The sequence below is a fragment of the Ustilaginoidea virens genome, chromosome 2 (assembly GCF_000687475.1).
Source record: "Ustilaginoidea virens chromosome 2, complete sequence".
In the NCBI taxonomy this organism is placed as follows: domain Eukaryota; kingdom Fungi; phylum Ascomycota; class Sordariomycetes; order Hypocreales; family Clavicipitaceae; genus Ustilaginoidea; species Ustilaginoidea virens.
Window position 1 is genome coordinate 5,031,930 of NC_057317.1, and position 23,490 is coordinate 5,055,419.

The following is a 23,490-nucleotide window of genomic DNA, read 5'->3' on the forward strand; positions in this document are numbered from 1 at the left end:
CGATCCATCGCGCACCGCCCTGCCACGGAGCAGCCCCTGACGCGCCGCCGGTCTGTGGCCGCGCCCTCTGATTCTCGCGGCCTCTGGCGATTTTGGCGACCCCACGGGCGGAAAAAAAAAAGCAAAAACGTTGTTTGTCGCCTCCGGTGCCGGCCCGTTGCATCGTTCATCTGCGGAGGGCGGAAGCGGAAACGGAGACGGAAACGCAAACGCACGCGCAGGGCAGCATGGGGAGCTCAACGTACAGCAATGCCTCGGAAAGGGGATGGATAGTCCAGAAATTCGGGGGGGACGAGTGTTGGAAAATTCCCCGACAAGGTGTGTGTTTTTTTTTGCTTCTTTTTTATTTCCTTTTTTCTTGGTCTTTTCTTGGTCTTTTCTTTGGCGTCTCGAGTGCGTTCTCTGACTCACCAGGCGGCCTTGCTGCGTCTTGTCCAATGCGGCGACTGACCTCGGGTTATAGATTGCTCGGGATATCGTCAAGTAAGCTGCTGGCCTCGTGATGCGGTGATGCGGTGCTGCGGTGCCACTGCCAAAGTCTTTCTCTCCCTCTCTCTCCCCCGACTTTCTTACAACTTCCATGTTACTTCTCTCCGACCTTCTTCTCACCTTCCATGCTGCTTGACTAGGCCCAGCTTGTCGAGAAACCGTGTCGTGGTCGTGTGCTCGGCGAGGAGCACTGGAAAGAAAGCCGAGGGCACCACGAGTCGGTGAGTTCCGGCGCGACGAGGCCGCTCCGATTGCCACGCTCTTTTCGACTTGCCGAGGGCGCGCGTTCTCTTCGCTGGCGTCCCAATCTGACTCGTGTGCATGTTGCAGGCTGCTCGCCGTCTACAGCAGGTTAAAAGATGTTGGCCTCGCCTATGCCATCGGCTCGCACGATGCGCAGGTCGCCCTCATTGAGCAAGCCAAGGGCCTCATCATGGACATCTGCAACGACCACGTCTTTGCGGCCGAGGCGTTGGTCAAGGACGCGAGCCTGAGAGAGTCGCTCGTCCGCAACATCGAGGCCCAGTGCCAGGAGCTCATCGAGTACATTGCCGCCGCAAAGCGCTTCAACCTGGAGATCAACTCGAGAGCCAAGGATCGGGTCATTAGCTTTGGTGAGAAGCTCGCATGTCTGTACATGACGGTTCTCTTGCAAGATGTCGTAAGTATAGACTTTTGATGGATTCCGGGGGTCGCAGCACGCAGCCCTCTCCAAAATTAGCCCCCTTCCCCCAATGTCGCTCCCTCCCCCACGGGCGTGATGTTGTTGTTGTTGTTGTTGTTGTTGTTGTTGGCTGCTGATGATGAAATGCAGGGAGTTGACGCGGAATACGTCGACTTGTGCGACGCGCTCCACCACGACGCCGCAGCCCTTTTGGATGCCGGCTTCTACAAGTCCGCCTCTGCGGCGTTTGCCAAAAAGCTCGAGGCGTGCGGTGACCGCGTTCCCGTGGTGACGGGCTTCTTCGGAAACGTCCCCGGCAGCCTCATCGACGGCGACATCGGCCGCGGCTACACCGACCTGTGCGCCGGCCTCTGCGCCGTCGGGCTCCACGCCGAGGAGCTGCAGATATGGAAGGAGGTGGACGGCATCTTCACGGCAGATCCCTCCAAGGTGCCGACGGCTCGCCTCCTGCCGTCCATCACGCCCTCCGAGGCAGCGGAGCTGACGTTTTACGGCTCTGAGGTGATCCACCACCTCACCATGGACCAGGTCATCCACGCTCAGCCCCCCATACCCATCCGCATCAAGAACGTAAAGAACCCTCGGGGGAACGGCACCATTGTGGTGCCCGACCCCGTGCTCTCGGCCGGCCAGCAGCTTCACCAGACGCAGCCGTCGGGGCCGCAGCCGGTCAAGGCGCCCAAGCGCCCCACGGCCGTCACCATCAAGGACCACATCAGCGTCATCAACGTGCACTCCAACAAGCGGTCCATCTCGCACGGCTTCTTCGCCCGCGTCTTCTCCATCCTCAACCGGTACGCCATCTCGGTCGATCTCATCTCCACGTCCGAGGTGCACGTGTCGCTCGCCATCCACTCGGGCAGCACGCAGGCCGACAACTTTGCCAATGCCAAGAAGAGCCTGGCCGAGTGCGGCGAGGTCAGCGTCCTGTCCGACATGGCCATCCTCAGCCTGGTCGGCGCGGACATGAAGAACATGATTGGCGTGGCTGGCCGGATGTTTTCGACTCTTGGCGAGCACCGGGTCAACCTGGAAATGATATCCCAAGGTAAGGGTTTTGGTGGGGTGCGATGCCGCCGCCAGGCTGCTTGGGCGTTTTGGCCGAGATGCGAGATGCCGAGATGCCGTCCCCCTTGTTGTTCCCTTGTTGTTCCCTTGTTGTTCCCTTGTTGTTCCCGGGTTGTCCCCCGTGTTGTCCCCCGTGTTGTCCCCCCGGGCCGGGACACATGTCTCATCGTTGCTAGCTAACACGCCTGATGCTGATGCAGGTGCCAGCGAGATCAACATATCGTGCGTCATCAACGCGCGGGACGCCACGCGAGCCATGAACGTCTTGCACACCCATCTATTCACGTTCCTAGAGTGAGGGGAGGATGTTGCCGCTTCTTGGCTGAAGGGGGAGGCGCTGCACGCCCAGTGTGTGCACCATGACGCTACGCTGCACGTCGCCGGGCGGTGGGGGGGGGGGGGGGGGGGGGGAGCGGGCAATGTGTGAAGCTCTTTAGAGGATCGAGGCAAAAACTCGGTCCTATGCATGACATGAAGGCGGCGGGATCTTGGACGTTATTCGCGAGTGGTTCATGATTGGGAGATGGGGAGGGGGGAGCATGGCGGGATTGGAGTTTTTTTTTTTTTTTTTTTAGAAAACTTTTCTTTTTTCTTTTTCTTTTCTCTTTTTCTTTTTCTTTTTGGGAAAATCTTGCAGAATAGAGTTTGATTAGACTTGATATACATGATTGAGAGTATGCCACGTGACCAGACTTGACTTGACTTTATGTTCATGATTGAGATAATGATTACCATGTGAATGAACCCCGACTTGCCTACCGGACGGCGTTGAAGGCAAAGTTGAAGGCAAAGTTAAGGTGTGAACGTTTGAAGCCGTCCCCGTCCAGGACGTCAGAGCGGGTCAGGCTGGGGTCTGGTTAGGATACGGAGCACGAGCGCTGGCCGTTGGGGGGAAGGTCAGGGCGACGGCAGGGCGACGCTAAGCGCCGGGCACGGAGCGCTGAATGCCTACTGAGCACTGAGAGGCTAGGCTAGCTAAGCTTGGCGCCTGAGCTGGCCAGCTCCGCTCAACTCCCGCCAGGGGCAACTGCCAATGGCTGGCCCGCTGGAGCACAAACGGTCAGCCAATATTGAACTCTCCTGATGAATGACTCGAGACTCGAGACTCCAGCCTTCAGCCTTCAGCCTCCAGCCTCCAGACTCCAGCCTCCAGACCAAGATTTCCACCACCAGCCGCTCGGCATCTCGCGTCTCCGCAACCATGCTCTCAGGCCCATTCCATCCGACCCTGTGAGAGAAGCACCCATGAGGCGAGCCAGCGTCCAACGGCTCGAGCGACCTCTACTGCCAGGCACACCCGCCCTCTCGCGACCGGCCAGACCGGCAAGATGCACAGAAACAAGGGTGTCGGCGCCTCCAGAGGTGCCGGCATCCTGAGCGCCCTGCAGGCAACGGCGATGGTTGACACGAGGTCCAAGCTGCCGGCTGGTAAGGTCGTCCCGTCCCGTCCCGTCCCGTCCCGTCCCGTCCACGATCGCTTCCATCACGGCCGCAGCGGCAAAATGCTGATGGCTTGTTGTTCTGATTGGCGGCGCAGAGATTTTCCACTCGCTCCTCGACTACCTGCCCGTGGCGGATCAGCTCCGCGTGGCGCAAACGTCGCGAAAACTGCAGGAAATGGTCTACGACGATACGAGGTGGGTGTCGCGGCTCAAGAGCATGAACTGCTGGGATGAGCGGGAAGCACGGAGACGGTTCGAAGAGGCTGTTCGCAAGAGGCGCGAGGAAGCACAGCGAGCTGCTTCGCTGCCAAGCGGTCAAGCGAACGGGGCGGCGGCGGCGGCAGCGACGACGACGACGACGACGACGACGACAGCGACAGCGACCGGGGGCCAGCCGCAGCCGCAGCCGCAGCCGCAGCCGCAGCCGCAAGCCACCACTCTGTTCGATGCGTCTGCCCAAGGCCAAGGCCAAGGCCAAGGCCAAGGGCAAGGACATGGGAGAGCGCACTCGGAGCTTGCAGATGGGTTCGAAACCCTAGCTGTTGGCGGCGGAGCAGCCGGCACCGTTGCCGCCAGCAGCCAGGGCCCTCGGGATTCAGAGGCCTACCTCGACGTCTTCAAGCACGTCAAGAGCGTCCGGGGCGGGGCCAGACACGAGTACGGCAAAATCTACGGCGCACTGGCGCTGTTTTACTTTGACATTGTCAAGGCCCAGACGCACGCGGATCCCATCGTCTTCAAGGCGTTCCGGGACCCCGAGCAGCAGGCCCAGATGCTGGCCAACTTGGTGCGCTTTGCCAAGAGCGACTGGTCTTCGGGGTGCGACGAGCGCGAGAGCAAGCTCGCCAGCATGGTCGGCTTGTTCGAGAGCGCCGTGCTTCGCGAGTTTGAGCAGGGATACGAGTTCCGCGAGGTCGACGGGCGCATGCGCCGGTACGCGCACGTGCTGCACACGCTCAACGGCGCGCGCGGAGGCGTCGACCTCTTCATCCACAAGCACCCCATCTTTGCCGACGCCGACCTGGCCCGCAACCCCATCGCCGACTGCCTGACGACCGGCGGCGGCGGCGGCGGCTCGGCGGATGAGCTGTCGCTGGAGCCGTCCCGACGGTTTTTCGCAACCTTGCTCGCCAAGGTCAACGAGCAGGCCGGCGTCATTGAGCGCATCTTCCCCGACGCCAGCGGCGTGTTTTGGGATTTCGTCGACAAGGTCAGGGAGGACATCGTCATGGAGTACACCACGCCGCTGCTGGACGAGAGCCACGAGCGCGGCGTCGGCTTGTACCTCAAGGCCGTCTCGGGCGTGTTTGAGCAGTCGATGCGCTTCTTCCAGTCGCTCGCGCCCCCGCGGGACGCCGGCCAGGAGGACCGGCGCGCGGACGAGGCGGCCTCCGAGGCGGCCTCCAAGGCGAAGCAGCTGGCCTTGAGGGTCTTTGAGCCGCACCTGGACCTGTACCTGCAGGAGGAGCTGGATTTCTTCACCAGGGCTGCAGAGGCGGAGGTGTCTCGGTGGGAAAAGAAGCGGTCCGAGGAGGACTCGTCCCTGGAATCGTTCTACATGGCCAACGTGAACCGGTCTGCGGACAAGTCGGACTTTTTGAGCTCCTTCAAAAAGGTGGTCATGATGCCGGTCACGGTGCTGCCCAGCTTTCCCATGGGCTCGCCGTTTGCGACGGCAAAGCCCCCAGCTGCTCCAGCCGCCGCCGCCGCCGCTGCCTTGGCCGCGCCGTCCCGGCCGGGAACGCCCGGCGTGGGCGGCAGGGCCAGCCCCATGCCCGGCGGCAAAGCCCCGACGGATGAGCTGGCGGCCAAGGCGGCGCTCATGGCCTCCAAGCTCGAGGGCATCAAGTCGCTGTGCAGCATCGAGGTGGCGCTCAACCTCGTCCACCTGGCCAAGACGAGCCTGGGCCGGGCGGCCGTGCTGGTCCCCCTCGGCGGGCAGGTCGGCGGGGAGGCGCGGGAGCAGTGCGCCAGCATCTTTGTGGTGCTGGTGAGGGTCCTCGGGCAGCGGCACGTCGGGAGCGGCTTCGACACGGCCGTCAAGCACCTCTCGCAGTACAACCCGCGCGACATGAGCGACCACCGCCGCCACCGCCGCCGCCGCCACCACGTCGACGACGACGACAACAACGACAACGACGACGACAACGACGACGCCGCGCAGCGGCTGGGCGTGGCCCCGCTCGTCACCTTTGTCGAGCTCGTCAACGTCGGCGACCTGATATCGCAGATGATTGACGTGTTTTACGAGCAGCAGCTGGCGGCGCCCGGCGTCGCCGACAAGAACGACTTCCTCGACCCGGCGGGGCTGGCCAAGAAGAAGTTTGAGCAGATGCTCGACGAGAGCGTGGCGGCCGGCCTCAACAAGGGCATCGACGCGCTCATGCACGAGGTCGAGTACATTGCGTCGACGACGCAGCTCCCGACCGACTACAACCCGCGCGCGGGCGGCGCGTCCTCCTCCCCTCTTCCCCCGGAGGCGGCAGCCGCCGTTTCCGCCGTTTCCGCCGCCGCCGCCGCCGCCTCCCCCGCCGACAGCGACGTCGGCCCCTCCCAGACGGCCCGGCGCATCGTCGGCCTCGTCTCCTCGCACACGAGCATGCTGGCCGGCACCACCGACAAGGCCATGCTCGACGTCTTCAACGGCGAGGTCGGCCTGCGCCTCTTCGCCGCCCTGTGCAAGCACCTCAAGCGGCAGCGCGTGTCGACCGCCGGCGCCGTCAGGCTCATCGCCGACATGAACCTCTACGCCGACTTTGTGCGCACCCTGCGCCACCCGGACCTGGCGGCCTACTTTGCCGCCCTGCGCGAGCTGAGCCAGATCTACCTGGTCGACCAGGCGCACGCGAGGGACCTGGCCTCGGTGATTGCCGACGGGGACCGCTTCGGCGGCGTCTTCCGCGCCGAGGAGGTGTACGAGTACGCGCAGCGGAGGGCGGACTGGTACCTCATTCGGAAGAGCGTGGAGAGGGCCATGTACGGCATGGACTGCGTGCTCATGTAGATATGGGGGGGGGGGGGGGGCCCTGATGCGTGGGTGCTTGTGTTTTGGTGCGAAAAAAAATTAAAAATAAAAATAAAAAAGGAAATAAAACAAAATCAAATCAAATCAAATCAAATCAAATCAAATCAGATAAAAAAAGAAACAAGGAGCATTTGCCGGAAAAAAAAAAAGGTTCATGTAGATATATGAAACGCCCATGTTGCCGTGATGCCACCCGATGTGCTGCTGCCTGGAAGCAACAAAAAAAAAAAAGAATTCAAGTACAGACGAAGAGAGGAAAAAAGAGAAAAAAAAGAAAACGTAGGAATCAAAGGAAATGAGAAAAAACAGACCCCCGAGCATGTGCTACCGCCCCCCAAAGTCCAACTTCCTCGCAACCTTGCCCCCCTCGTGCTCCACCACGCCTGGCCGCCTCTTGAGATCGGCGGCCATCCTGTCCTCGGCCGACTTGCGCGGCAGGTGCTGCTTGGGCGTCGGCTTGGGCTCGGCGTGCCACCAGCCGTGGCGCAGCATGTCCCGGGCGGTGATGCGCCGCCGCGGGTCCAGGGCCAGCGTCCTCATGAGCAGGTCGACGCCGTCGGGCCCCACGGCGCCGAACCTCATCTCGTACCAGTCCTTGCCGTGGACGGGGAACTGCCCCGGGACGGTGTACTCGGGCAGGCGCGTGACGCCGGGCCAGTTGTCCTCGGCCGGGGTGCCGACGGCCTCGCAAATCATCTTGATCTGGTCGAGCTCGTTGCTGCCCGGGAGGAAGGGCGCGCGCAGGACCAGCTCGGCGAAGACGGCGCCGACGGACCACACGTCGACGGCGCCCGAGTAGTGGCGCGCGCCGAAGAGCAGCTCGGGCGGGCGGTACCAGCGCGTGATGACGTTGGACGTCATGTTGCGGTGCGGGTCGGCGAAGCCGCGCGCCAGGCCAAAGTCGGCCAGCTTGACCTCGCCGTCGGCCGCGATGAGCAGGTTGTTGGGCTTGATGTCGCGGTGCAGCACGTAGTTTTCGTGGCAGAACCACACGGCGCGGGCGAGCATGCCCATCCAGGCCTTGATGTCGGCGGCGCCGTAGCGCACGCGGTCCGTGTCGCGGATGAGCATCTCCAGGTCGCCCAGGGGCAGGTACTCGAGCACCAGGTTGAGGTTCTGGTCCTTGGACGAGAAGACGCTGAGCAGCGAGATGATGTTGGGGTGCCGCAGCTCCTGGAGGTGCTTGAGCTCGCGGACCGCGTCGGGCGCCATGCCCTCGGTGTACTCCTTTTGCACCTTGATCTTCTTGATGGCCACGAGGGTGCCGGGGTGCGCGCGGAGGTGGCCGAGGAAGACGACGGCGTAGGTGCCCTCGCCGAGTTTTTTGCCTTTTAGTCCGGGGGGCTGCTTTCAGCGTCTGTTTCCTTTTTTTTTTTTTTTTATTGCCCTTTGCGGGGCCAACCCGGGGGGGGGGGGGGGGGGTTGGGGGGTGGCCACGATTACCTTTGGCGTATTTTCGCTTCTCCTCCTCATTCATCTGCTCGGCTAGGTCGAGCGTAGGCGGCAGCGCGGGTGCCGCCGAAGAAGCAGGCTGCTTGGGGGTGCCATGGGAGGATGTCGGACCCGAGGCGAGGTTCTTGAGGGGCGAGGCTTGGCTGGCGGCGACGGCGGCGACGGCTACGACGGGGGGCGAGACGGCCATGCTTGGGACCGGCGGAGAGTGCGGCGGAGGGTGTGGCGGGCGATGCTTGACCACGGGCCCATGGGACTCGGTGCCTCCACGGAAGGGCGGTTTACATGGCAGAGACGCAGATGCAAGATGCAGAAAAGATGAGATACATAGAAGCTGGAGAGCTGCGGCCGAGTCCGTCGGGTGGGTCTTTAAACGTCGACTTATCTTATCGTATCTTATCGCACCAGCACCAGCACCAGCTGTTGGCGAGCGGCGGCGAAAGTGGCGGCCAGCTGGCGGGGAAACTGCAGCCTCAGTGCCTCATCAGCGCTGCTTCATGCTTCATGCTTCATGCTTCATGCTTCATGCTCCATGCTCATGCTCGCATCTCATGGACGTTCAATACGTCCCCGGCGACGGAATTGCCATTCGTAACTGCGTTGAATCCTCACCAATCCGCGTTTCCCACATGCATCATCCGCCCTCGCCCTCGAGTTCCTGCGTCGCAACGAAACGGATGGATGGATGCAAGGGGCCTCTGACAAAGCCGCCCACGACTAAAATCAAGCTCGCTCCGCCGCTCTGCCTGTCTCACCTACGTCATCGCCAACTCGCCGCCGCCCCCTCAAACATGTCATAAGCCATGCATGCTCTGCGTCGCCCGTCACCACCAGTGCTCACTTTTTTCCCCCCTTATTTCCCCATGACCGCTCTGCTCGGCTCGCTCCCCTCCGTCGCATCTGCCCCCCCCTTCCGGCTGCCGCAGGGCCGACGCACGCATCTCACGACAGCCCTCATTGCCGCTTCGAAACCATGGCTATGCGCGGCTTCCTCTCGTACTGGGTGCGACAGCCCCCTCCCCGAAGTGATGACAACAATGATGACATGGACAAAAGAAAACAAGTGAAGAAATTCCCGCTCCACGCCAGCTAACCCGCTCGCCAGCTCCTCCCCGTCTTCTCCTCCCTCGTCTGGCTCGGCATGCTCCTCGGCATGCTCCTCCACTGGATCGTCAACACCCACCGCCGCCGCTACCCGTCCATGGCCGCCAACGCCTCCGTCGCCTACATCAGCGACATTGGCGCCGGCGAGCTCAAGCCCCTCTTCATAGCGGGCTCCTGCGTCACCGTCGTCACCCTCGACCTCGCCTTCTTCGCCGAGCGCTGGCTGCGGCACCAGGGCCGGCTCGTGCCCAACCAGTCCGCCGGCGAGAAGATTCTCGTCTGCCTGAGCATCGTGTTTGCCGTCGCCGGCGCCGCCGGCCTGATACTCCTGTCGGTCTTTGACGTCCTGCATCACAAGAACCTCCACGACGGCTTTCTGCTCCTCTTCATCGGGGGCTACATGCTCTCCGCGGTCTTTACCTGCTGGGAGTATCAGCGGCTGGGCATTAGTATGTTCCACCCTTGGGTTCCCCGCAATCCCCTCGCCAAGCACCGGCGCCAAAACCAGACGACGACCGAGCGTCGAGGGCGGCTTTTCTTGCTCCAGTCCCCAGTAGCTTGCCTTGCTGACCCGAGCATCCCAGAGAACCGACAGCACCGCATCCTCCGCTCCTCCTTCTGGGTCAAGCTCGCCTTCATCCTGGTCGAGCTCGTCCTCGCCGTCGTCTTCGCGTCCACCTCCTTCACGCGCAACCGCAACGTCGCCGCCGTCTTCGAATGGGTCATTGCCTTCATCTTCACCTTCTACATCGCCTCCTTCATCATTGATCTCCGCCCAGCCGTGCGCACGAGACGGCCCTCTGCGCGCTTCGACAAGCCCGACAAGGTGGAAATGGGGCTCCGGACGTACGGCGATGCTGATGCTGATGCGGATGCGCGTGCCTACGTAAACGGCCAAGCGGACGGCCACGGCCATGCAGCGGCGCGGGAATATTCTGCCCATGGCGCAGGTCGAAATGCGCAGAATTTTTAGAATTTGTTTTTTTAAAAAATTAAAAATAATACAAAATAAAACAAATAACAATAATACAAAACTATACATTATTTCCCGTTTCCCGTTTCCCGTTTCCCGTTTCCCGTTTCCCGTTTCCCGTTTCCGTTTCCCGTTGCCATCTCCCCACGTTCCATTCTTTCTCCACAGGATGTAGAAGAGACGACGGTGCGCTTATAAACAGACGCCGCGTGCAAGATAGCAGAGCTGTCCTTGGCACGATACACTCTCCCTGGCGTCGTGTCAGCTGGATGCATAATCAAGTCCTGGAATCAGGTCATGCTAAAAGCACGAGTATTAATGCCATCTACTCCACTTCACAACAATGCATGCATGCAACGTTCTCAAATCGTCCGTCACATGACCCGCGCCAACCTTGTGAGGCGCAGAAATCGGCATTCATTCACATCCGCCAAGTCACCGTCACCACAGCATCGAGATATATTTACTCGCCAGATCCACAAGCAGCCGTGCAAAAGACGCAATTTCCGACGGCTGTCTTCTCATATTACCCAGTTCAAGCCTGCCCCCCCCCCAAGCAGCACATTATCCAAAAATAAACGCCAAACATCATCTTCACAGTGACCAGCCATTCCAAAGGGAAAGGCTCATTTTTCTCACATCACTTCTCCCAACTCATTTACATTTGCCACACCATTTCGCCAACTTCATCCTTTGCGCTGCATATTGTGTCCTGGGCAGGCACAAAAGTCTGCTAGTTTTCCCATGTTCGTCCCCGCCGTTTTCGGCAGCAGGCGGGCAACTCGGCTGGAAAATCCAAACAGAGCCATCGGTCCGTCTGGCCCACGCAGCTTTACTGATCCATCTCTTCGCGGAAACGTGAATCACGGGTTGGGCTGCTGCTGGTACGGGCTACAGGATCCTCAATGGGTCGAGGCGGCGCCATGCTCGCTTTACGACTTTGGCGATCCTCTTCCTTCTTCTGCGGCAAATCTTCATCCTGCAGCTCTTCCCCGAGCTCTCTCTCATCGTCTTGAGACGTGCTCACCGGGCTGACACCTCGAGAGTCGGTTGCAGCAAAGTGCTGCGCGGATTCCCCATGTTCGTCCTTGACATTGACCTCTGCCTTGTCATTTTGCTCGTCAGCTTTCCCTGCTAGAGCAACGTCGTGCATGCTCGAGGATCGATTTTCGATGCTGCCAACGCTTCCGTTACCAGTGGCGGCGGTGGCGTGATCCTTCATCGACGCACCGCCAAAGAAACTACGTCTTTTCTGGTCGTGCTCGCCGAAAGATTTGCCACGAGAGAATCGGGTTTTGATCCACCCCTTCACTTTCGCCGTTGGAGAGCTTTGCACTTCGCCCTGCTGATGAGCTGATGCGGCCGACTCAATGTTGGTCTCGACCGTCGGTCTTTCTCCACCAACAAAATGTACATTCTCAGTAGGCCTGGGCTGGTCGTCCCCATGTGCATTGGAGTGCAGCTCGCCTTCGTTGTCTGCCTGGTGTTCCTGAAGGGACGAGGTCGCAACGGTGACGGCTAACACGGGGCCAAGTTTGGATTTGCGCTTGTCTTCTTTTGCCAATTCCTTGGAGAGTCGCTTTTGCTCGGCTTTGGCGGCTTTTTCTCCCTCCTTCTTGGCCCTTTCATCGTCCTTTCGCTGCTTTTCCTCCAACTTTCCTTGCAGTTTCTTGGCCTTTTCTTCTTGCTTATCTTGTTCTGTGGCAGAGTCAATGTCAGTGTGCCCATTCATGTTTGTCCATCGCGTAACCAGCCGGGGCCGAAATCGACCAACCTTTGGATTTCTTCACTATTTCTTTGGCTTCGCGGTCTCGCAACTTTTGCTTCTCGGCTTCCTCACGTCTGGCCTGCTCTTCCAGCTTGAGCACCTCTTGTCGCTCGCGTTCAGTCTCGGCTTTACCCTTGATATCGTCAAGAACAGGCTGGATCCTTTTGGATGCAATGGCGTTGATTTCCTCTTGCGTCATGAACATTCCCCCTCCAATGTCAACCTTGTCCTTGTTCTTGTCTGCGTGAGAGACGTGGAGAGTTTGCGCGGCCTTGTGGGCCTTTGCCTCCCAATCGGTCATCAAACTGGAACTCGTCGCCCTGCCCGTGTCCTGATATACTTTTTCGTCCATGCCGTGAAGCCTGGCTTTGACGTTGCGCTGGGCCGCGGCCATGAGGGCTTCGCGATCCTTGTCCCGTTTTTCCTTGTCCACTTGCGACAGCTTGCTGGAAAACATGGACATTTGCTCCCGAATCCTTTCGGACTGTTGCCGATCATCCAAGGAGCCATCACTGTCGGAACCTCTGCGGCGAAGCTTGTTGATTATGGAGGAGCGGCGCTTGGGGCTCGTCTGCTCTTTGCCGTAGTATTCCTGCATTTCGCGGCCCTGCTGATATTCGTCATGGAGCTTGGCGAGACGAGCTTGGGCTTGCTTGTAGGCCGCATCCTGAAGGTTCAAGTACTGATTCGGCTGCGCTTTGTCCAAGTTGCCGGACTGGGAGCATTTGGTCTGCTCGGCCGTGATTTGTTGCCGTGCATACATCTTTTTGGCCATTTCCACTGCAGATTGGTGAATTTTTTCGTTGTAGGTGCGCTCGTCAACCTCGGGTTTCACGGGGGGGTTAGCAGTGAACATGTTTCGAGTCATGGTTGTGACAGAAACGGCACCGACATCCTCCAGGTTTGGCTTCGTTTGCTGCTTTATGGACTGTCGATGGGCCAAAGTAGCTCCATTGAGCGCGCTGGCGGCGGCGCTTGCTTCAGATGCCTGAACATCTTTCAGTCCGGTGACGGAGACAGGACGGTTCATGGCGCCCTTGGCGGCAGCGAGCGACTTGCTTCCAGGGGGGATTTTTGCCCTCTCGTCCTTTTTGGGTGACCGGGGTTGATTCGCGTCGGATGCCTGGGCCGCGGAGGCATTTCGTTGCGCCCGACCACCCGCTGAACCCCCGTCGCTTGGTCGATTGGCGTGGAAAGCTTTGACTGCAGCCGAGTTTCCCCAAGTTCCTTGGGACGGGCCAGAATGAGCAGTGCTTGACTTGAGGGCTGCGCCGGCAGAGCCAACGGCTAGTAGCGCAGCTTTCTGCCCGTCAGATTGGGCGGATGGTTCCCATAGTGGTGACATTTTGTAATTCTTGGCCAAGACAGCTGCCGCAGAAGCAGAAGATGAGGGATCCGGCTTCCAGAGGTTGACGGGTTTTTGATTAGACCAGCCAAGCGACGCGGCGGCGCTGGCGGCAGCACCGTCGGGAGCCAAGCCAGATGAAGGAAAGCTAGGCAAGCTGCGAGGATCGGCGTACTTGATACGACCGGTGTTGTTCTGAACTGCTTCACACGATCGTGTGGAACAAACAGGTACGGTTAGCTATCGAAGATGGGACATCATGGACGTGTGGGCGGGGGGCGGGCATGCAAGATATTTGAACAGTGCAGGGAAAGCGGGTGCGGGTGATGGTGCGGGTGATGGTGCGGAAGCGGGTTGGTCCAACAGGCGAGCGCAGGAGGTTGAAGTGGTTGAGGCACGAATACCAGCCGAAGGAGAGAATAGGTCTGGTGACGGGGGCAAGGTGCGACTGATGACGGCAGTAATTGAGGCAGATCGCGCTGGCACTTACTTGAGGGAGGTGCCTGTGGAGGTGGTGCCTGTTGCGCAGGCGTTTTTGTGGCGGCCATAACTGCGGCCTGCGGCCTGCTGCCTGCTGCCTGCTGCCTGCTGCCCAGGCTGGGGGCCGGCAGCTGTTCGCAACTGCACGGAGTGCGTCACAGGCTAACACGCGGGATCGGCTGGAGCTTAGAGTTTGCGCAAGACGTTGGCAGTTGTCGATGGGGGGGGGGGCATTCAACGTCAGGCTGCCGATTTGGATTGTTTGAAGATTTGCGACAAAGCTGACTGCGACTTTACGGCCGTCGTCTGGGTCTGCCTTTGTCTGCCTTTGTCTGCCTTTGTCTGCCTTTGTCGAGAAGCTTCCGAGTTTTGTTTGTCTGCCGGGTGGTGTGGGTGTGCACCGTCCACTGTGGAACGAGCCTCGGCCCCCCCCTCGTGGTGCCACTGTCCGAAAGGAAGCCAGGCGAGGAGCGAGGAGCGGGGGAGCGTCGGCGGCCAGGCAGAGCAGGTTATGTTCTCTGAGGAGCAGCTGGGGGGAAGCAGCACGGCCCGGCGGGGACGCAGATGATGCTGTAAGTTTTGGGATGGATGCCCGTCACCGCTCAGCGTGGGAAAGTTTCAAAAGGTGCAAGAGACTGGACGCAGGTTTGACGGGTCCGTCCTGCAGCCTGCAGCTGTGGAGGGCTGGTCGGGGGGTTTATCAACCTGCTGGACACGGGGGCTCGACGGCAGACCAGAGAGGGCGCAACATTTCTGGTCATGTCAGTCAATTCTTCATCCCATGTCCGTCCGGCCTGCCTTCTGGGAGAGGGGGGGGGCGGCATCTAGGTAGTGGTCAATGGCATGCGACGACGGTTCCCACTGGCCGACTGAGCGTTGCCCATCCCTGGAGGCGTCCAGGGCTGCTGACCTGGTCGTTTTGCCCAGCCTCCCTGCCTGGCCCTACCCCAGATGGTGGCAGAGATATGGCAGATGGCAGATGGCAGGGTTTGCTTGCTTGCTGTCTGTGACGTCATGGAGACCCTCCACCGGACCACACTGCATGACGCCATGCGCATCGAGAGGAATGATACTTGTCTGTTCTACATACACGCATGTCCGGCACCAGAAGCAAACGGGCTTGCCCGGGCAGGCAAGGCAGTTAGTTGACCGAGGTCAATTTCAAATCCCCCCCCCAAAGAGACCGGCCTTGGAGACGCAGCAGCTGTTTCCCTTGTTCCCAGTCGCCGCCAATCGAATGGGCCAGAGTGACGGGCACCGACACCCAGGTTTCTGCCAATCACCTCGCACGGCGCCATCAACAACATGAAGTCCTTTCTTGTATTTCAAATTTCCAGCCAACACCCAGGGTTACGTAACGGCTGGGCCGGCGCTACAGCTCGGACCCCGACTTCTTGCTCCCCTCCCAAGCCGTGGGTCAACTGGTCCGTTTTCAGAAGAGTGTGTGCGACGAGGGGCCCACCGCCGAGCCGCTAAAAGCTTCCATTGCTTGACCAAGCCCTGGCCGGAGTCGGCGATGACGTACATACCTCGGCCCTAACCCCAAGGGCCCCCCCCCCCCCCCCACAAGGCCCCATCTCAATCTGCTCCATAGCGGACTGCAGCGCTCATCACCGTCTCTCTCTTTCTCTTTTCTTTCTCCACTCATCAATCTCAATCCCCCAGAGTCCGGACGAGCCAGGGAAAACCGGTTTATCTGGGCCAGGGGGCGCGTCGCCGCTCGGCATCTGCCGCTTCCATCCCCTGCAAAGCCCCAGCCGTCCTGGCAACGAGCCTGGGCCACAAGGCCGGGCCGGGTTCTACAGGGCATGGCCGAGCAAACCCCCTTCGCATCGCCCGCATCCAAGTTGCCATCCTCCGTCGGCGCCAAGCCATCCGCGAAGAGCGCGCGCAAACGAACCAAGGCGCAAAAAAAAAAAAAAAAAAAGAAATCTCTTTGGCAAAAAAAGAAAGAAAAAAAAAAAAGCATGGCTCAACTCAGCCTGCTCCAGCACGTGGCCAACTTCAGAGACGTCGGCCAAACCGTCAACAAGTACCTCGGGCAAAGGTAAGGCGCAGCCCCTTGTCTGCAAACCATTGCTCGAGCACAGCTTGCCACACGCCCGGGTAGTGGTAATTGATCGCCAACCACCAAAACTATCCTAGGTACCTTCGCCAGGGCCTTCTCTATCGCTCCGCCAGACTAGGTCAGCATCCCGCGTCGACTGCGCTTCCCACCTGCTGGAGCCCTGGTTGACCGACCCCATTCTGCGTAGACGATGCTTCCGTACAAGACCAGACTCGCATTAGAGACCAGTTCGGGGTTAAAACCGTCGTCGATCTTCGAACAAAGTGAGCCCGGCGGATACCTGCTGCCGCCCACCGCCCTCGCTCTCGCAACCTCGCAAAGTCTTTCTAATGCGCCGCGTGCCAGAACCGAGCTCATCAAGCAAGCCGACAAGTATCAGCCGTGTGCCGCCAGCCATGCTTCATCTTGGTTCTCGCCCAGGCCGGATATCCCTCGCATCGACGGCATAGTCTACGAGGACATCAGAATCACCGGGCGTCCGTTTGAAATACACCTCCTTCGACAGCTCTCGTGGTGGAATCTCCTGTACGTGGGCCATTTCCCACCCAGTGTGACCTGTCCTTCCTCCTTGGCCCGCATTTCAAGACGCGGCTCCTTCCGGCTCTGATGCAATGTAATGTAACGGCAGCAAAGTCGTGGCCTTGTTCATCCTTGGCTACCGCGTCGATGCGGTAAAGGTGATAGCAACACGCGTCATGCTTCCTCGGGGCCTCCTCGGACTTGGCATCGACACCGTTGATCATTCCGGTGCTGAAATCTGCCAGGCGCTTTCTGTCTTTTCTTGGCCCCAGTCGATGCCGGCATTGGTGCATTGCACGCAGGGCAAAGACCGAACGGGTGGGTTTACGGCCGCGATACTTGCTCCTTGCGTCTTGTCACCCGGACCCGGACTTTGTGAACCTGCTAACGTGGCAACGTGGCAACGTGCTCCCCCAAGGTCTCATCATTATCCTGATATTGATGATTTTGGATATCCCCACCGATGCCATTGAACACGACTATCTACTTACAGATGCTGCTCTAGAGTCAGATCGGGAGGAGAGGCTCGCCGAGATTCGCCAGCTTGGCTTGACGGATGACTGGGCGGTTACCTCACCAGTCATGGTGTCGGGGCTGAAGGGGCACCTGGACCTCCAGTACGGCGGACTGGAGAACTATCTGGATGGCATTGGGTTTGACGCGGCGCAGAGGACAAACCTGCGCCAGCTCTTGTTGTACTGACGTGCCAATGATTCCATCATGATTAGAGATGGCATACACACACAAAGCATCTTGTCCCAACATCTTGAGCATCACCATCATGGTATCATGTGGTCTATTTCTTTCTTTCTAAATCGGCCCTGAAGCCAGCATCGATACATCTTGATCTTTTCCGCTCGGTTTACCAGCAGACGCCGGTCGATGCCGAGGTTCTCGATCTCGAATTGCGGCACGTCTGCCTTTTGTCCGTCCTGGGTAGAAGCCTCGCCAGAAGCCTCGCCAGCCCAAATGGCAGCCAGTTGATCCTTGTCAAAGAAGTAGACGCGCGTGCCGTCTCCTCTGATGTAGAAATTCTCTTCCAGATAACGCCCCTTTCGGAAGCGAACCTGAGCAAGGTCCCCTCTCCCATAGTCTCGGAAGCAGACCAAGCCGCCGGGCTTTAGCACTCTATGCACGTTTCGAACAGCCTGTGCCCACTCGGTTGGTGACAAGGCGGAGAAAATGAACACCATCATGACAACATCTACGGTCCCTTCATCAACACCAGGGGGGAGACAGTCCGCAGCGACATCCCATACGTCAGCCTGGACGTGGTTTGTGTCGTATGCCTCATGACTGCGCATGACTTCTACAGCAGTCTTGGAGAAGTCGCATGCATGCACCTTCAACTTGGGGTTCTTGTTGTTGGCAAGAACTGGGAATGCTGTGTTACCAGCGCCAGCACCAATTTCCAACAGGATCTTGGGACCGGCATCCTCTTTTGTCAACTCGGCGAGGACTGGGAACTCCTGATGAAGCCACTTGCGGTTTTTGAAAAAGTTTGCCGTGTTATTCTTGTAGAACTGATTCCACCATTTGGCGGGATTGCCGTTAAATCTGTCTGAATGTTGGCGTCAGCAAACAAACGGATACACTAGCGTTGACAGCGCGCATTTCGCAGTCACATTTAAATGGAAAGAATGAAGTGGCATCAGATGGGAGCGAAAGACTATTGAAGGTGAAAGTTTCATCAGTAGTATCAGATGAACTATGCATTGCTTGGTAATCATCATTACGCCTGGCAAAAGATTTGCCCGTACAGAAGAAAGAAGAGAAAAAGAAGCCAGAAGCAAAGGAAGACGATGTGCAACACTTACTCTTGTCAAAGTCGGACACAGGGGACTGGCGTTGCATCTCATACTGGCGCTCAGCGTGTTCTTTGTATGCTTCGTCAGTCTCGACGTGGTCCCAAGCATTGAACTCGAACACGTCGTCCCCTTCGGCCAGGTATCGGCTTCCGAACTGGAAGGGATCTGTCCGTTTCTGGTTTTTAGAGGGATCGTGTGATCGATGGGGTGGCAGTCCTGCACTAGCATCACCTTCACCCACAATCTCCAACGTGGCTAATTTTTGCGCAGCAGCATTTGCTTCGCCAGCATCCTCGCCAGAAAGGCTACACGGACTAGCCATGATCCCGGTGCGAGTACAGATGAAACAAACAAGCTGTACAGGGTGCTGCTCTGAGGCCGGTGGCCACTTTAGCGACTGCGAGCGTGAGGATGTAAGGAGTAAGTGGGAATGGTGAAAGGAAAGAGGGAAAAAAAATTGTGATTCTCCCTATAAAAAGCTGATTGGAAAATTCCATGGCGGGGTTACTTCCGGGTCGCGCCGCGTGATTGGATGTAGCAAGTCGGCTTCGGATATTCCCCCCTTCCGCTCACGGTACCCGCATAAGCTCTCGCATGACTTGTTGGTTACGTTTTGGACCAGAGCTTGAAGCTGTTTCCACGAATTCGGCTTCATTGCAGCTTCGGCCATTCCGTTTGGCGTATACTCTTCTCTGGTTTATACCAGTCAAAGGCGAAACTCGGATCCAGGAATCCGTCGAATATCTACGCGGCCCATCTCAACACGATATACTTGGCAACCAACCATGGGACGGTCTCTCCTCCGGCCAGCGGCGAGCCTCTCACCTGCAGAGACCCTGAAGTTGGCGCGACGAGCTCCCGAAATACTGCGGAAAAATCCAAAGGCCTTGTCTTCATCGCCTCTGTCGTCACTATTTTCCGCCACCGAAACGTTGGATACCTGGACGATATACGAGAATTTGATGATATCGTGTCTTCGAACAGGTGACGACGAGGCCGCAAATGAATGCTTGGCGAGAATAACGCTCCGCTTCGGCGATAAGCACGAGCGTGTTTTGGCACTCAGGGGATTGCTAAAAGAGGCTACCGCTTGCGGCAACTCAGAGTTGCAGAGCATATTAGAGGAATATGACGCCCTACTCCAGGAAAATGATGCCAATGTCGTAGGTAGCACTCGGGTTCCACCATCTGACAACGCGAGACTTAACATCAAGGCAGCCGATTCTGAAGAGGAGGGTAGCTCTTCTCCGATCAATGGGCAGGACTGCGGATGCCATCGCGGCTCTTAACTCGTTTCTCGACGCCTGCCCCACCGACCCGGAAGCATGGGCTGAGCTTGCCGACATGTACGCTGCTCAAGGGCTTTACGCCCAAGCAATCTATGCTTTGGAAGAGGTCCTAGTTCTGTCCCCGAATGCCTGGAATGTAAGATTTCATTTTTTTTCACTGCTCTCTCGTCGATTGAGGAAAAAAGTCAAGGGAAAATAACTTGCGCGGCAGATTCAAGCTCGGCTGGGCGAAGTCTCGTTAATGGCTGCCTCGTCCGGTCTAGAAGGAGGATCTCCGAAGCACTACGCCGAAGCTGTCAAGCGCTTTTGCCGAAGCATAGAGCTTTGCGACGACTATCTACGCGGCTACTACGGCCTCAAACTTGTGCGTTTATACAAGTCACCCCCCCTGCCTGCCTGTCATTATCTCACCCGCGTTTAGGCCACCGACAAGCTCCTGGAAAACCCCCAGAAATTGATAAGAGACGCGGAGGGCTTTCCACTACCTGATCAAGCTACCGTGGAGAAGTTGAATCAGGTAGCCACGACGAGACTGGCAGAAATCGTGCGCCGAAACCAAGCCAATGAAAAGCTGTGGCAAGGATATGACGCCGGGGAGATCGCAGCCGCTCGGGAGCTCCTGGATAGCTCTTCCGCCAACGTCGTGCGGTAAGCGGTGACTCATCGACGCATTGTGGGTTGAAAATCCGGAACGTAGCAAGGCCATCAATCCCCCCACTCCTTCCTTGCCGGCTATTTCTGTGGCGAAGGATACCGGCATAGTCTGAACGGGTGGTCCGGAATTCCCATACTGGTGCAGTGCGACATGGACGAACCTCGTCCATGTGTGAAGAAGGCGGATTCCCCAAACAATGCTCATGTTCATCTATATATCCTCCTTTCGGCCCCGATGGGCGGGCCAGGAGCGTTGTCAGGCATCATTCAGTCAGCAGAAAGCAAAATAGTACACGGGTCAGCAACCAGCCGGAAGGGGGAGGATGCTCGACGCCTCGCCAACCGTTTCAATCCGTGTCTAGACCTCAAACACGTCTGCCACTTTGACCCATCCGGTCAACAGGAGGGCTCAAATCACTTTGTTACGATTCCATAGTTTCACATTGGGCATGAACCAGAAGGCGGAAATTCGTGATTGGCCAATAACAAGTTGGGCATCCTGTAGTAATACGTTGCGGCCCCCATGAGGCGAAATCAGGCGATTTGGGGAAAACGAGAATGGGGTAACCCGGAGTGAGGGGAAGATGGCAATTGCTCGAAACAAAGGGAATTCGCGTCCGGGCCAAAGCCAACCCCCCGTAGGCCCAGAAGGTGTAAAGACTTCTATTCACGGCAGGGCTGGTCGTCCGACGCGATAATCTGCAAGTGTAGCACCGCATGCAGTGTGCAGTAGGTATAACCAAGCTAGGCAGATAGATGGTGGCATGTAGGAGGGTGTGGCCGATTCACATCCACCTGCATTGCATAAACGTAGTCGTCTCCCATCGGCAAAGCCTGCTCTAGCCGAAACAAAAAAAATGCAATGTTCGACCAGACTTTGATTTGGCCCCTCGGTTCGCAGTGCCGTGGCGTGAATTTCCTCCTCCTCCGTCGATGAAGAAAATAACGCGAGGGCCGAGGCAAGAAGGCGTCTCAGTTTCTCCACACCTGGGCATCAATATTGAATGCCAGACACGGAAACAGGCAGGAGGGGGGGGGTTGACACTTTTGCTTTGTTTTCCGCCTCCTTTGCCTTCCGTCCTTTTCTTCTTTTCCTGGGGGGGGGGGTTTTTTTCTCCTTTCTCTTTCCTGGGGGTCTCTACATCCGTATTCTCGCCTTGTTTCCTCTTATGGCTGCTGCCTTGGCTTCGTATGCACGTAAGCAGAATTCCTGATTCACTCTGGCAAAACGCGTCGAATCGGCGTCGACTGGTGTCAGTCAGCCCTTTTTCTTTTCTTTTCTTTTTTTTTTTTTTTTTTTTTTTTTGCTTGCGCCATCCTTGCTTGTCGGGTTTCAACTCGTGCGTGTCAGGCGCTGGCGGTCAGGAGTTAGGACTCGGTAGGTACATACCTGGTCCCTGTTGGTTGGTTGGACTGGGACGCAACCGCCTTTGGCAAGCTTTTACTCCGTACAAGGCTGCAGAGAATCAAATCAAATGGCACAAGACTGGAGCTAGCTAATGTCAATTGACTGTCTTTGTCAGCACTAAAACAGCTGTGCTTTGGCGGATGCTGGGTTGCCGATGTGGCTTGTGCAGGTGCCAAGTTGCCGCAGTTTCAGTTGATTGGCTGCCACCAGACCCCGGCCATTTCGACACCACCTTCCATGTACGGCGTAGGCGTAGGTAGTCGACAGGCAACCGGCAGCCCCAGCTCTGCAAGACTCGCTCACCAGGAGGCTTCTCCGGCAGCAGGGCGAAATGCTACCTTGTCAACAGGGCAGCGGCATTAGCAAGACATACGTGCCTAATCAGCCCCGTGGCAACCGCTCAACGGAGGTTTAAAGCATTGATCATGTTATTCCGAACCGCCCCCCCCTCTCCCCCCCTTTTTTTTTTTTTGTTGCAGAAAGTCCCGTCAGGGTGTTGTTTATATTCTAACTCGCCAATATGAGTCTGGGGTAAAAGCCATCGCCGCAGACCCCTACCTCCTCGGCAGTTGACTACCTACCTACCTACCTCCTAAGTTGGGCCTGTAATTTTTTTTGCCGACAACATGTAGCTGCAGATCAAACAACTGTTTGACGCGTCAGCTTTGTGTTGCGCGTGAAGGAACTTGGGAGAAGGCGAGACTCGTATCATCAACCGTGCTCACAGCTGTCTGCGGCCTGAACCTGGCATACTCCGTACCCTTGAGGTGTTGTCTTTGCCCCTGTACAGGTGTTTCGGTGCTTCGGTTTTCCAAGGGTACAAAAGGTGCTGCTGTACGGAGTAATTGGATGCGATGATGCAGACGAGGTTGCACAGATCGACAAGGCCCCAGAAACTGGAAAGACAAAGCAGCTGATCAATCCACGGTGGGCTTGGGCCGGATCGTTGAATGTAAGGGTGACGAGATGGGAACGAGCCAGCATCGAAGCTGGAATACTAATCTGTCGACTCTGTTTGGACGTTGCATTCTACTGGCTAAGCATTTCTGGGACCAAAGTCGAGCGCCGACCCTGCAGATCACAGGGTACCAGATGTCAGCTTCCATGGGGTTCTACGAGGTTCTACACTCTGCTCTGGCAGGATTTTAGAAAGAACTTGATACCTTGAACCGCCGGGTCATCGCTGGTGGAATGTAAAAGCCAGTAGACAAAAGTCGCTGTTGAACGTGGCATCCCTTGGGTACCATGGGTACCTACCTACCTGGTGGTAGAAGATGTTTCCGTCAACAAGCCACGATGGAATGATAGGCCCCCATCGGCGGGGGATGCTACGCAGTTATGCACTAAACAAAGGGTCGAGTGGATAAAAACGAATCCGCACACGAGCTTATTGCCACGTGGATCACGGAAGGGGATAACTCGGTTGAAGAAAGATGACTCGCTCCGGCGGCAAGGACGAGGTCCTACTCGGTACATAGGATACGATAGGTCAAGTGGTGCCAAGTTATTAAGGGGCCGCTGCGTCTGCCTCTGGTCAGCAAAGCATGATGGGAGAGGGGGGGGGGGGAGGCAAAGGGAGAAAGGAGCTGGGCGTCTTTTGTCTCAGCAAAAGTACCATTACCATTCGCGTTTCCTGTATCGCGCCCAAGAATCGGATTTGCTTGCCAGTCCATCTCCCCTTGCAAAGAAAGAAAGAGGAAGGAAAGATAAGGTGGGAAGAAGAACAGGGGGGAGGGGGAAGCCCCAAACCTCACCGAGGCCACCATCAGGCCAGGATCATCGTCTACTAGTCCTGGGCTTCCTCTGCTCGTGGGCTTCACGACAGAGCTGCCACTGTTGCACACGGAGCCACATTTGTTCTTGCCTGCCGCACCGTTTCATCCCGAGGGCTTGCCGCATTTCTAGATCTGCAC

The 23,490-nt window shown here is 57.9% G+C and overlaps 8 protein-coding genes across 8 annotated transcripts; 5 read left to right on the forward strand and 3 right to left on the reverse strand.

The window, feature by feature from the left end:
• Positions 1–265: 265 nt before the first annotated feature.
• UV8b_03168 (uncharacterized protein) lies at positions 266–2,540 on the forward strand (the record flags this gene model as incomplete). The annotated part of the gene is made up of 5 exons (XM_043140666.1): positions 266–318; positions 630–710; positions 820–1,150; positions 1,304–2,222; positions 2,443–2,540. The coding sequence occupies 5 exons, from the start codon at positions 266–268 to the stop codon at positions 2,538–2,540; spliced, it is 1,482 nt and encodes a 493-aa protein (XP_042996600.1).
• Positions 2,541–3,570: 1,030 nt separating this feature from the next.
• On the forward strand, positions 3,571–6,688 carry UV8b_03169 (uncharacterized protein; the record flags this gene model as incomplete). Its single annotated transcript, XM_043140667.1, has 2 exons — positions 3,571–3,670; positions 3,780–6,688. 2 exons carry the CDS (start codon positions 3,571–3,573, stop codon positions 6,686–6,688), a joined length of 3,009 nt encoding a protein of 1,002 aa, XP_042996601.1.
• Positions 6,689–7,033: 345 nt separating this feature from the next.
• Positions 7,034–8,351, reverse strand: UV8b_03170 (uncharacterized protein; the record flags this gene model as incomplete). The annotated part of the gene is made up of 2 exons (XM_043140668.1): positions 7,034–8,037; positions 8,153–8,351. The coding sequence occupies 2 exons, from the start codon at positions 8,349–8,351 to the stop codon at positions 7,034–7,036; spliced, it is 1,203 nt and encodes a 400-aa protein (XP_042996602.1).
• A 783-nt stretch (positions 8,352–9,134) lies between these two features.
• On the forward strand, positions 9,135–10,238 carry UV8b_03171 (uncharacterized protein; the record flags this gene model as incomplete). Its single annotated transcript, XM_043140669.1, has 3 exons — positions 9,135–9,164; positions 9,267–9,714; positions 9,850–10,238. 3 exons carry the CDS (start codon positions 9,135–9,137, stop codon positions 10,236–10,238), a joined length of 867 nt encoding a protein of 288 aa, XP_042996603.1.
• An 832-nt stretch (positions 10,239–11,070) lies between these two features.
• UV8b_03172 (uncharacterized protein) lies at positions 11,071–13,899 on the reverse strand (the record flags this gene model as incomplete). The annotated part of the gene is made up of 3 exons (XM_043140670.1): positions 11,071–11,936; positions 12,013–13,551; positions 13,842–13,899. 3 exons carry the CDS (start codon positions 13,897–13,899, stop codon positions 11,071–11,073), a joined length of 2,463 nt encoding a protein of 820 aa, XP_042996604.1.
• Positions 13,900–15,798: 1,899 nt separating this feature from the next.
• On the forward strand, positions 15,799–17,120 carry UV8b_03173 (uncharacterized protein; the record flags this gene model as incomplete). Its single annotated transcript, XM_043140671.1, has 6 exons — positions 15,799–15,878; positions 15,977–16,017; positions 16,087–16,162; positions 16,245–16,424; positions 16,528–16,736; positions 16,837–17,120. 6 exons carry the CDS (start codon positions 15,799–15,801, stop codon positions 17,118–17,120), a joined length of 870 nt encoding a protein of 289 aa, XP_042996605.1.
• Positions 17,121–17,197: 77 nt separating this feature from the next.
• Positions 17,198–18,548, reverse strand: UV8b_03174 (uncharacterized protein; the record flags this gene model as incomplete). The annotated part of the gene is made up of 2 exons (XM_043140672.1): positions 17,198–17,979; positions 18,236–18,548. The coding sequence occupies 2 exons, from the start codon at positions 18,546–18,548 to the stop codon at positions 17,198–17,200; spliced, it is 1,095 nt and encodes a 364-aa protein (XP_042996606.1).
• A 463-nt stretch (positions 18,549–19,011) lies between these two features.
• Positions 19,012–20,167, forward strand: UV8b_03175 (uncharacterized protein; the record flags this gene model as incomplete). Its single annotated transcript, XM_043140673.1, has 4 exons — positions 19,012–19,389; positions 19,445–19,651; positions 19,727–19,879; positions 19,937–20,167. 4 exons carry the CDS (start codon positions 19,012–19,014, stop codon positions 20,165–20,167), a joined length of 969 nt encoding a protein of 322 aa, XP_042996607.1.
• Positions 20,168–23,490: the final 3,323 nt, after the last annotated feature.